This window comes from Natator depressus, chromosome 5, assembly GCF_965152275.1.
Source record: "Natator depressus isolate rNatDep1 chromosome 5, rNatDep2.hap1, whole genome shotgun sequence".
Classification (NCBI taxonomy): Eukaryota; Metazoa; Chordata; order Testudines; family Cheloniidae; genus Natator; species Natator depressus.
This window is the reverse complement of record NC_134238.1, coordinates 57,046,668-57,060,194: the sequence shown is the minus strand read 5'-3', so window position 1 is coordinate 57,060,194 and position 13,527 is coordinate 57,046,668. Positions and strand designations below refer to the sequence as shown.

General features: G+C 38.7%; 1 protein-coding gene across 1 annotated transcript in view; it reads right to left on the bottom strand.

The window, feature by feature from the left end:
* The window catches only part of ADGRV1 (adhesion G protein-coupled receptor V1), a 421,530-nt gene that overhangs the window by 220,643 nt on the left and 187,360 nt on the right, over positions 1-13,527 (bottom strand). Inside the window, exons 77-83 of the mRNA XM_074952844.1 lie at positions 11,507-11,749; positions 7,781-8,188; positions 5,996-6,180; positions 4,742-4,991; positions 4,406-4,545; positions 3,401-3,561; positions 1,066-1,166 (exon numbers count right to left, since the gene is read on the bottom strand). Coding sequence (XP_074808945.1) covers positions 1,066-1,166; positions 3,401-3,561; positions 4,406-4,545; positions 4,742-4,991; positions 5,996-6,180; positions 7,781-8,188; positions 11,507-11,749 — 1,488 coding nt within the window. The remainder of the gene's footprint in view (positions 1-1,065; positions 1,167-3,400; positions 3,562-4,405; positions 4,546-4,741; positions 4,992-5,995; positions 6,181-7,780; positions 8,189-11,506; positions 11,750-13,527) is intronic.

Here is a 13,527-nt window from a genome sequence, read left to right as displayed (position 1 = left end):
TTGGATTAAAAAGAAATTTAGGCCACCAAAAATAAAACATCCCCATTCATCCAGACCACCTTAGCAACTTTGGACAAATTTTCTAAATTCGTGTCACCAGGGCCCTGTCCCTTAGATACTTTAATCAATCTTCAGGAATTTGTCTCTAGGAAATATCAAAGTGACTATCTGTTTTGCATAAGAGCTAAGGTTATTCAATTAGGACAGCTGTTCCTGTGTACTGATTTGAAATCATACCAAGAGATATGTAATAATGTTGATAATAAATAAGATCCCATATTCTCAATATTCTGCATTCTTATCCTTGCATAATTACAGCTTCCTACAAGTTAGTGTGAGAGGAATATGCATTTTTATATATACATATACACAATACACACGCTAAAACATTTGTGCTTTTCCTGTCTCCACTCTACTAATTTATTTCAACAAACCATGTTATTAGCACAGATACTGTTTCATCTCAGCTAGTATTTTATGTTCCCACTCTCCCACCAAAAACTCGACTTTACCAGCTGTAGGATAGATACTCCAACCATCTATTAGTTGTATTGCTTAACATTGCTTGGAAGTGTATAATTTTGACTGAAGATGGGGTGCAGAAGCTCACTGTGAATGGGGGGGTGGAGGGTTAGGAGGAGGAGCGAGGGGAGCTACTGAGACTTGGAGGGCACCAGCTCCAGGCTGGGAAGGTGGGGGTCCCCCTCAGAATCCTGCGCTTGCCTCTGCTGCCACCCTGGGTGTGTGTGACTTTAAGAAGAGGCGGAGCCCTCACAGTATTTTCCAGCGTGGGGGTGTTAGCCCCCATTGACATTTTGGTTCCATCACCCCTAATTTTTCACTTAATTATCAGTACATTTTATTTATGTCATATATCACAATTTCTGACTTCACACACACACGCGCGCGATATCTTGTGCTACTCTGTCTCTCTCATATTCTCGCTTTAAAAAAAAAAAAAAACTCTCCTGCTCTGCTCAGGAGCAACTACGGGGAGATGGGAGAAGAAAGAATGTCTGTACTTGATCAAAATTCAGAGACTTCAAAGGTTTTTTTTCCCCCTACCTGAGAACCCAAACAGGCAACCATCATATGAGTAAGAAGTTTAGCTGCAAACATGGAACACCTGGCACAGAAAAGATGTGAAAGAATTGCCAAAGTGAAACCTGTGGGAACAGAAAAAACAGGATCATTCTAAGAATCACGGGCAAACATTATGTCAGATGGCAAAGTAGTTTTGGAACTATTACATAATAAGGCCCTAATCCTGTAAAGACCTTACAAATGTGCTTAACTTTTAGTTCCCAATCAGAATACTCAATTGCACTTATAATTAAGCATGTGCTTAAGTTTTCACAAGTTACAGGCCTAATGCACAATGTAGGGCATTTCTGTGCTTGCACCATTTTCACTTTATTTGTATTTCATTTCTTTAGTAACTGGAATGTTAGAACTAACCAATAGCCACAGATGCAGCAAAGGGGAATTTTCAGTGTTGAAATGAACGCACAGTGCTTTATACAGTGCAGCATTGCTTTATGACAAACAGCTGTACTAGCCCTAATTCTGAATCCCATGTTCCATCTGTATTGTGTATGGACCTTTTGGACATCAGTACTGGAATAGGGTGACAGAACTCTTCTCTTGACCCACTGTTAGTTGGTGCTAGCGTCTGCTGACATACTGCAGCTGGTGTGGCCTGTTAACTCCACCTTGGATATGAAGCCGATGGAGGTGGTTTTCAGAGGACAGAGGGAACAAACGTAGGGCTTTCCTCCATGATCTATTCTAGGAATAACCAAGCTCAGGGAGGAACCTTAGGCTGAAGCTCACATTGTATTATTGTAACTATGTTCCCAGTAAACCCACTCCCCAGGAAGAGGGCAAGTTCGTATGTTAACCCAGGATGTGTGTGCTCTGTTGAAGACATGGTAGGGACACAGTTCACTCACAGCTATACATTCTGAAAGCAGGAAGTGGTGGACTGTGGCACAAATACTCAGCTGTGAATTACTGCGTCACTAGCTAGTGATATCTACAATAGTAATGATGAGCTCAAAAGAAAACATTACAGGCCTGAGAGCCAAACTTGGAGTCAAACAGGGTATTCCTTCAATATTCATCTTTTTTAAATATCTGTTACTTCATTCTTAAGTAGGAAGAAAAGATTTGCCGTGAAAGTTCCTTACAATTCCTAAATCTAGGACTGCTGGTTGATGGTCTGTTTACCAGACGTAAGTCTGAGTTTCACCTAAATTATCCAACTGAAGTCCATTCAACAAGAGCAACTTCATAGAGTAAGGGAGGCAATGATAACATTTCAAGTGATTCTGAGAATATTCTTTTATCAGAATGCAAGATTTGAACTAAATTAATTGTGTGTGACAATATTTGTTTAAATGTTTAATTGCCGGGTGACTTGCCTCTTCATTTCCAGGCAGGTAGAGAAATAAAATGTATAGTTTTGTCTGTCCTTACATTCAGAATGGGAGAAGAGGAGCATACAACATACCTTTAAGAATTCAGCATATGCTTTTTTGAGGGATGAGGAGAAGGGAGTTTATTTTTCATATTTTTAATTGGTCGAGTGCAAAAAAATTTCCTGAGGTAAATTATATCTTAAAACCCCATCTCTATAAGGGATGACTTAAAGTATCCAAAGAGGGGGTGACTTCATCAGAACAAGAGGACTGCCTCAGACCTCCTGTAAATTTGGTTCTGAAATTTCAAACAAGGGGCATCCTTCAAGCCCACACAAACCTCCTTTTACCAGATCACTGCATTCGATATTTTTCACAGAATATTAGATTCTTTCGATGTATTTATTATATTCAACTTCCACTGATGTCAATAGTAATTGAGAGTTCTTGAAGCATCAGGCTGTAATTACACCAAAATATTTTTGTGCAATGAAGCTTTCCTGTTCTCACTTAAGCAGTGAGAAGGTACAACATTTTCAGCAAAGTGCTGTTAAAGGCTTATAAAAGTTACATGTATGGAAATGGAGTTTCACTCTATCAACATCAGAATTCACAGAATACAGCTACAAGACTTATTCTCTCATATGGATTACTTGTGGTAACACACTGAACTGATGAACAACATTTGAAGACAAAGAAGTATGGCAGTCCTAATAGTGGCACAATAAGAAGCTCTGCCTCTTGAATCCAAGTCCAGCAGTGGACTGGAATTACTGTGCAGGCATTGGAGAAAGAAGATCTTAGACAGTCATTCTGAGACAGATGCAGTGCTAGTGCATGCCCAGTACTTGGCTGCTCAACTTCAGTGGAGACTAAGCAACCATTTTCACTCCTTTACAGTAAAGATGGTTCACTATAATATTTTCTTCTTTAACAAGATCACACCAGTCATAAACAAAAATAAGGCTGTATCAACTGACCTGAAATACAGATGAATCCAGAAGAGAAAAAAGCTTCATTGTATGAGGACAAGTTGTCTGTCTGGGCATACACAGCGTAAATGGACATGTGAGAACAGGAGCATTGTACGTAGTCTGAAGTGTCATCAACCACTTTGCAGAACTGACTATCAGACAACCAGCTACAGCAAAAACAAAAGATTCACAAAGTCCTCATTCATGAGTGTTCATGTTGAGACTGATTTCTTAAACTAATCAGAGGCTGAAGCTAAAGTGTCTTTCCTAATCCTGGAATAAACTGGTAACTGTCTAGTTTTACTTCTTACCACTGAAAGGCATTTATCCAAGACACGAGAAAACCAGCTACCTATGCATCACTGTACATTATGCAAGTATTGAAGAAACTGAGCTTGTATATTTCTCATACTAATCAGACTTCAAAGAGACAGCACAAGTGTTACTGTAACATTCCCGTAACAACCAAAAATACCAAGGCTACTTCAAGATTTTTTTTTAATCTTCCGTGTCTTCCAGATGCAATCATCAAAATGCATTGTCTATTTGGAATGAAATTTAAATACTGTTTCCAACTTCCTTTTACCCTTCTCTAATTGAAAAAAAAAGTATACACATTATTTGGAGAATGCATTTTTCACTAAATAATTGTCACAATACTGGGCTGTATGAATGTGGTCTCAGTGGACTTGGAAAGAGATTGTTTGACCATTGTAACATGGTCTTCACAGACTTTCAGTAAAATAATTTTCTGTTGTGATGTGATTTCCATTAACTTGCACTAAAATCATGTCCCCATGTAGCAGGGTCCCCATGGATATTCCATACAACTGTCCCCTTGTCAAGTTTTAAGATCCTGCAGCAAACCATAGAGTAGCTAGAACTCTTAAGAAAATGAAAATTATTTTGTAATGGAAAGTATAAGGCAACCTGAGCATAGTTACCCCATGCATACCACACACAGATCTATTATGGAAAGTGAAAAGCTAAATTGTGATTTATAAAATCTACCTTTCTGCAGCCTGATTCCAAAGGAGGCACAGAGATTTATGTGGAACAATCCGACTGTCTGCAGAATAAATCCGGTAGATAACTTCATTGTTGTCTTTCAGTGGATATGAACTCTGACCCTTCAAACTCATTGAAAAAATCTAAGACAACATAAGCAAGGTAAATATGTATTCAAAATTAAAAGTCAGTGGTCAGTGCATAAATAAAATTACACCACATGTACATGCACAGACACAAACTATGATACACTATAAACATTGAACATCGTTTGATCAAAGATTAATAACTGAAACTTACATTCAAATCCCATAAAAAGAAGCTGCTTCATTTTCATACCTTGTTTTTTAGAGCAGTTCTTTTATCACCAGTTATAAACCATTGTTGGCTGCTGTATTCTGTAAACTGTACAAATTTACAGTTCTCATCTCTAGGAGGGGAGGAGGCAATGGAGACCTCTAACAAGCGCTCAGGAAATCTGATTGAATCCCCATCTTTTCCATCAAATTTGTGTCCATTGATTTGCTGAGGATACCAGTGGTGGGCCATTATTGCAATGTACGGGCAGCTGTCAAGGATGGTTTTGCCTCTGTTTGAAAAAAAAAAAAAAAAGATCTGATAAGTGGAACAGTCATTTACCCTTTCATTGCAGGGAGTGCAGTGACTCCTGTAGTTAGGATATACTTTACAATGAAAGTTTAAAAATTTTATTCTTTTTAAATAAAAGCTCTATTGCCTCTGTGATTTGTAGCAGGACTTCGATGTTTGACAGAAGGGAAGCCATGGGGCCAGTGAGGTGCTTTTTGATGTCCTCAGGAAAATCAAATTCAGAAAGGAATGGATTATAAATTGTTGGAAGTCATCATTTCCCTTCTGTATTTTGTGCAGTGCAGCTTGCTGTTGAAACCCGTCCACATTCCACTTGTATTCCACATTCAGCTGAACCTACGGACGGGTCACAGACAAAATCGATGCTCCTGCTTTCACCCTTTAGCCTAGAACATGGTTCACTGGGCTGGGAACAAGAAGCCCACGAGCTCTAAACTTACTTATTCTACTAACTAGTATTAATAAGTCTGTGCCCTTCACAACCCTTTCATCAACAGGTCTCAAAGCGCTTTACAAGGGAGGTCAGTATCACTAGTCCCATTTTACAGATGGCAAAATTGATCTGTATATGGTAACATACTATTTTTTCCACAGGACTGTCCCTTTTTCAGTGCACAGCATGGATGAGCCTGGTCCTACAAGGTACTGGAGCTGAGGGGGCACGGTATCTTGTAAAATTAGGCCCCAAGTCTCCTGACTCCTAGTCTCATGCCTTCCATATATAACAGTGCCCTGTACAATATATTCTATTCTGCAGTAATAGTCCAAAATACCACATCCTACTATGGTGCCACTGCAGTGCTTTGTGGGAATACTGTAGAATGGTGTACATCTTTGTATATGGGTAATACATCAAGGCTAGTCCTCATCTGATTTACTCTGAATGTGCACTCCTGTCTAATATATGTAATTAAGGCCTGCTAGGACTATGGCAGTCTATTGTCAGATATTTCTACCACATTCTGTAGATTAAAAAGTATTTACTTTTCACCAGGTGATCCACATTTTACTCCAGTCATGAGGGAAAAGGCAAATTTCTCAGTAACTTCAGCAAGCAGACTGTAGCCCTGTGTATCCTTGCGCTTTGGGCTAGCAAGAGCACAGAGTATCTCATAGAAAAGATTTCGGCTTTTATCAGTGAGCACCTGTTTTTCACCTTCAACCATTACCTAACGCAGGGGAAAGAAAGAAAATGGTATCACTTACAGGAGTATAAAAACAATCATTCCTTGATTTTCAAGAACTAGTATTTACGACAATACAAAAACTATGTCAGGAAGATAAATTAAATTAAATATTTAAATTACTTAACTACATTTATATACTGAGAAATGTCATCAAAAGGGAAAGTTAATTGATCAAATCTTGGGCCCCAGTCCTGATAAACTCTTAGGGATCAGACTGTATGGAGCTCATTAGAAGACTGGAGCTGTAGATTGTCTGAGAATTATTTCTCAAGCCCAGCATTACCGAAATTTAGATACAGAAGGATCACCTTAGAAACACACTTGAAATAGAAATTAATTGGTTTTTAACAAATTATACAATTGTGTTTCGTGTATTGTTTTGTTTTCAGTAACTTTCATTTGTTTTTGCAGTACAGCATTTTATTGCTTTGATCTACTCAGTTTTCCATGTAATTTAATTAATAAAGGCAGATTTTCTACTTGCCAGTATGAATTAAAAAGCAAATGCTGCTAATTAGGTTCTCTCACTGTGAGCCCACTTTCAGTACAATTTTCAATTTTCTCTCATTTTAGTTCTGAAGTTTTCATTTTTCCCATTTTTTGCCACCAAGATATAGGACATAGTCTATTGTCAAATGTATATAATAAAAACATGCTCAGTAAGAGGAGTTAGATTAGTAAGGAATTGTGTGGAATTTACAGTTCCTTCAAAAATTCTGAACTAAGCAAAACCTCATTTCAATAGCTCTAATGCCACCATTATATGCAATTGAGTGTTGTCTTTAGTCAGTATTATCACACTATTTTGAGTCTTGGAGCTAGATTCTCTGGTACATTCTGGCCCCTATGCACTACTCTGGAGGTACAGAGGGGCCAGAAAGCAGCCGAACCAGGCCAGCTAAGAAAATTCACCTTTTGAGGGAAACACTTAGTTTAGTGCCAAAATATTCAGCTCCTATGTCAACCTACAACTCCAAGACCTAGTGTAAAGTAGAGGGGAATGCAGAGGGGATGACAGAGGCATGGTGTTCTCTGGCAGTCCCCAGCTGGTGTTCTGTCCCTGGGGAACCACAGTGGTGGTTAGAGTAGCTCAGAGGCCAGCACAGATCTATCCTGAGAATCAAGAAGCCATAATAAGCTCTGTGATGCCACTGCACCAAGGGAGAACATCCAATGAAGTGAGCTGTAGCTCACGAAAGCTTATCCTCAAATAAATTTGTTAGTCTCTAAGGTGCCACAACTACTCCTTTTCTTTTTGCGGATACAGACTAACACGGCTGCTCCTCTGAAACCTGAGCGTTTATATGTAATTTAATTCTTAGGCTGCATTTTAGCCTTTGTGCTTGGTTTTTAATTCTTGGTAGCCATCATTATTAGTCTAATTGCAGACAGGCAGACTCTTTCTTGACCCCTAGAATCCTTTACCAAGGATTCCACTCGTTCTGTTTTTAGAACTGCAGCACTGTGTGTCTCAAAGGATCGCTACTGCTGATTATCATTTTGAGATGTTCACAACCCATAAGAGTTATTACATCCTCATGGAAGTCGTTAGTCATTTTGGAAGGGGCACATGAATATTTACCTTATCTATTATGTGAATCACAGCAGTGAGCTGTTCTTCCGTTGTTTCTGTGGAAATTTTGACATTTAAGCTCTGGAGGACCCTGTTCAAAATGATATCATCAAGTGGCTGGTACAGTTGGTCAGCCAGCCCCCAGACTGATTGGGCATCTGAATCTGAGACAATTGTGATGTTGGCAATACCATATGCATCATCTACTCTGGCACCCCCTGTGGGGTTAGAAAGCACAACCTGGAAACGCTTAGGAAATGGATGTAAGGATCCTATCTCTGGAGTCAGTGTTACATCCACTATAGCATTTCTCTGTCCAGGTTCAAAAGTCAGTATGCCCTCAGATCTGGCAAAATCCTGTCCTGAAATAGCTGGTGATATGAAGGTGCGACCAACAGGTTCAGATCTTTTCAGCTCCTGGAAACCAAACAAGAGAATTCTAGGCAACATCATCATAATGCAGTGTGTTTAAAACTAGGTGCACTTAAATAGGTAAAATCCATTTTTCTTTAAAATGTAAATATAACCCGTTAAAATTAAATTCATATTTGGTGATAATCTGGAATATCCTCCCCCCATACATTCTGTATTGAACCAAAATGGTGTAAGGTAAGAGACTTTGTGATGGGGTCTGTGATAAATTGGGAGGAGGGAAAAATAAGAAAAACAGTCTCTCAGTTCTCACAGACCTTTTTATTAATCAAGCAAGTGAAAACTTGAATGCTGTTGAATACATCAGTGACCTGGGACAAAGGGCTTCAGGAGTTATAGCTATTAGGAAAGACTAAGTAATGTAACATTTATGGTCAATGAGAAGAGCAGGATTAATTCTACAGCTTCTGCTCACCAACAGTTCCTGGTGACTTTGACAGGTGCTAACCACAGTCAGTGGCTGCAGAATGAGGCCACTCTATTAAGGGGAGAGGTTGGTATTGTAAATAGGTACACACCAAAAAGCTTGAGGTACAATTAAGGTAAATGAAATTCTGAGAGCATACTAAAGAAGGATGATTCTAGACAACGGCCAGAGCGGATATCAGACTCCAATCCAAAAGGGCACAAACTTAAGTTGTGGGCTAGTCACAAAGGGAATCTAGGAGACATTTTGAAGAAGGTAATTATGGTGTCAAATAGATTTTTCTCAAGCAGAAACAGACACATTAACGTATTCAATAAATGTTAGGCAAATCCTGGACTAGCTTGTGTATCATACACCAGGGCACTAGTGCAGCTTTTAGATCTATGCACTTCCCATTCCTCAGATCTACCGTTCTTGTCCAGGGCTCCTCCACTCGCTCCCCCAACCCTCCATACCCAGTGTACACTGCCGCGCAGGAAACAGAACTCTATGGTGCTCACATTGTACAATAGAAATGCACTATTTCCACTAGGATCATAGCATACTCTCTGGCCACGATGAAGGGAGTAGGATTTTTTTTAATTTTAATTTATTTTTGCAAGTATCTCAACAATGCCTAGCATGAGGCGGCCCTGGTCCTGACTGGAGCCTCTGAGAGTTCCTATAATAAAAATAACAATTCTCTATGGTGTTTATCCCTGCAGTATGTGAGCCCCTCATCAACAAGGTATTTATCTTCACAATATCCCAGAAAGGAGGGAAGAATTATCCACATTTTACAGAGGGGAAACTGATGCACAGACAACAGGAAGCTGTGTCAGAACCAGAATCACCTGAGTCCCAGCCCAATGGTTTACCTGCAAGACCATTCTTCTTTGACTTTTATCAGGGAAATATTACAGAATACAAATGCAATTCAGATACATGTCCAGGTTTAGGAGATCTATACATGGACTCATTTCCTCTTGAAATATTACAGTTTTACCTATCATAGGATATACAGAATTTTTATTATTTTTCAATTTGCTTTTTTGCCACATACCAGACCCTTCATTTCTAGATCCGATACATAATAAGCCTTGCTTAAGTGGAAACTAGCTTTCTGGGCTACTATTCAAATTCATAACACAATACAGCTTTGGGATTATCTATTGATCATCACACAAAAGATTCCCTCAGGCAACCTCAAAATGGCTCCTCCTATGCAAAAGAAAGGATTTTTAATGTCAACTATTAGATCCCTTCTGAGTTCTGCTAGTGCTGACTAATTAAATACTTTTACTGGGTAACTAGAACATTTTCATTTCACTAAACAACTTATTGTAAATCAATGTGGTTGCTTATGTGCGTAGACTTCCTCTGGAATCAAGACATCATCTTTGCCAATTACTGAGAGAAGTGACTGTTTATTTGCCCCTTCCAACTGGGTTCCCAGAATCAGCAGGAAACAGGGAAATAAGTGGTGATAAAAATTAATTGTGTCAAGCAAAAGAAATGTAAAGAAATTGTGGGAATGAGACAAACACCTATTTCCAGTGAACTCCTCCTCCTCCCTGCCTCCCCCTAGACTTCCTCTCTCAAAGTTTTTTCCTCACACTTTGGTACTCTGTCATGAATGCTCAATACCCCAGACTGTACAGCAGTGGTGTTACCATACATGCCAAAAAAGGCAAGCTACATGTATTAGCCTAAGCATACTGTATGTGGTGAGAAGTCATGCTGCCATTCCTTCTCCATTTACCAGCTTCATGATAGAGGATCCATGTTCTTTTTCCTAGCAAGAATCCGAAAACCTGCTACATACACTTTAACTAAAGTACACTGAGCAGCTACTGTACAACAAATCCATGGCAACACAGGGATACACAATAGCTATAGTTAAACCTGACACACATGCTGCATGAAATAAAACTTAAAGCCGTTTATTAAATGAAAGGAAAGTTCACCAGCCAATGCATAATAATACTTCAGTATGAGAACACTTCTTCATAATAATGCCTTTAGGCCCAACACTCGGCCCAAGAAGTCAGGCCAAGTGCTAAGCAGATGCAACAGGAAAAAACTAGGGGAAATCCTCCCCCCAGCCCAGGGTCCGGCTGTGGAGCCACAGCTGTTGACAGAGGAGCAGGAACTGTGCCTAGATAACGGTACAATGCTGTGCATAGCACCTGTCACTTGAGCTAAAGGAGACTCTCCATTAGCTGTCAGCAGTAAAAGGGTTCTTATTATTTTTGAGACAACAGTCCAGCAATTAGTATAAGGCCATATGATCAACACACCAACAAATGAACAGGACTGATATCATCTATTGGAGAAATAGACGAGCATTATGTTTTTTCAGTTCATAAAAGAATTGCTGCCCCAATTTTTTTAAAAAAAGATACTTTCTAAGGTCAATGTCTCAAGAATATTGCCTGGACTTCAGTAACTGTAAGCAACTGAGATATGGATTAGACTTAAAAGAAAAGAAAGGGCATTTTCATCGAAGTTTTCTATGGACATAATTGAGGAAATCACAAGTTTGGTAGGATACAAATGATTATACCTGCTGCGGCAGAATCCACATTTTAAAGGGAGGAGGCTAAAGCCTAGGAAAAGCTTTAACAGGGAGTGGAAGTGGTGATGACTGATTTAATACTTCAGGATGACCACAGTTCTTGAGGTTATTGAAAGTACCCTGCACAAAATTACTTTTGGTAAACTGATCAAAGTGAGATGATTTTAGTAATGGGAAACAATATATGCTAGACTTATGTAAGTAATGACCGCTGCTGTAAACATGTGTAACTTGAGCATTTCCTAGATAAAGTAAACCAGGGCTAACCTTACTTGCTTATGCTTTAGAGAATAAATGAGGATATTATACACAGTCTTACCTGCATATTATAACTAACTGAGGTGGTTAACGCTGTACTGGAGTCTCTAACCACCTGCAAACTGATTAAAGTGGTCTTTTTATTAGCCACAGCCAGACGAGATCCCACAGCAAAATATAGCAGGCCACGAGGAGAATCATTTTCTGGAACAGTTATGTAGGCAAATCTGGCACTGCTGTTTAATGCTGCTCCTGAGCTTACTTCATACAACTCAACCAAAAAATAAGTTTCAAATTCAGGTACCTGTAAACAAGCGAGAATTGCAGATCATTATAATGTCCACTGATTCCAACAGGAGTATGCAGTAAAGAATGCATTCCATCCTTTTTGAAAAAGTTCTCCTGTTATTATACTGTCTCCCTGCTGAATTACTCATTGGTTTCAAAGATATTATAAGGCGGATACAGTACTATCCCAAAAGGGATAACGTTTCAGCAAACACCAATGTGGAACAAGTAGTAGAAGAGTCTTATGGTCTTTCACATATAATCTCACACAATAGCCTAACAACATAAAGTATACATATGATGTGCCTCTAGGATGCTGTGAGACATAAGTCAAACTTTCAAATTTATGGAATGACACAAGGTGTAGATTTGTGCAGAATTTGTCTCTTTAATTCCCTTTTGCACCTGCAAAAAATGTGCACAAACATGCGTACAATGAATTCCAAGTAGAAAATTTGCATGCCTGTGTAAGTACAGGTTTTTGCCCCTGCAATTAATTGTGACTATCTTTTGAAGGTGGAACTCAGGTCTCAAGTGTTGAAAAAAATCAACATGTGTCTGTAGTGTTTGTATTACTGTGAATGAACCTCAAAAAGTTCACAAGTTTGGCTAAGCATTTTCACAATTCTTAAGTCCGCAAAACTAGGCTGAAAATATCATGAGACAGGCTCTTTCATGAGACTTTTAGTACTTCCCAGTTCTAGTCAGTCTGGAAATATAGTCTGATGTATTTCAATGGTCATACACCAGATAATTTGATCATGCAATTCCCAAATGTTATTTTTCAACATTTTACTGAATACAGTATAGCAAGTAATTGATTTTCTAAACAAAGTAAGATATAGGTTAGGCTAAATTTTCAATAGGGCCTCCACCTGGTCTCTGATTTTTACCCAAAATCAAATGTGAGTACAAATGATGTAACGAAGACGTCTAACTTCCTGATTTTGCATCCACAAATCAGTTTGTTGATATCTAAATATCATTTGCATCTGCTATTTTAGGCAGGCATGAAGCTGCAGACATAAAGATAGAGGCTATTTTTGAAAATGTAGCCCTGGACAAGCAAAAACAAAGCAGCTTATTAATTGGAAAAGAAGCTGTTTTCTTGTTTAGTTTTTTAATGTATGGTGAGCACCAAAAACACTATAACTTATCTTCTCTCTGTAAATCTGGCCTTATTTTTAAATTCTGGCATTTTTGTAAATACTAGCTTATTTCTCAGACAAAACAAGCACATATCCAATTGTTAGCCGGTGGAGCCAATACAGTTGAGGTTGAACTAGACAAAGTAGCTGCCAGGTGTTGCAGCCTTCAAAATTCCCAGAAGATCTTGAAAGTGACAGTGTACCTGTATCATGTTTGTGTTAATTTATAATGTAACAAATATGCAGAAACAGTATGGAAAAAATCCTTTAGAATTTTTTTCCATATTAAAGGACAGGGCATATAATCGGGGTATTGTAATCGGGGCAGGTGATGGTTCTCTAAACTACATGATCTTGTTATTGCTATATAGGACTTATTGCTCTCATTAACCAATCAGATCAATCTTTGAGACCAGGCAGGTTTAAGATTCCAATTTATTGACATACTGCCTTAGTTACCACAGTCATGCAATGTATTAGGTCCTAATTCAGCAACACACTTTACTTTAAGCACTCGACTGGTCCTATAATGTTCATTAAAGAACATGTTTCAGTCTCATTGGCTTCAATAAGACATACATTTGCTTATAGTTAAGAATGTGCTTACATGTTCTGCCGAATTAGATGGGATTACTCAGGTCACATG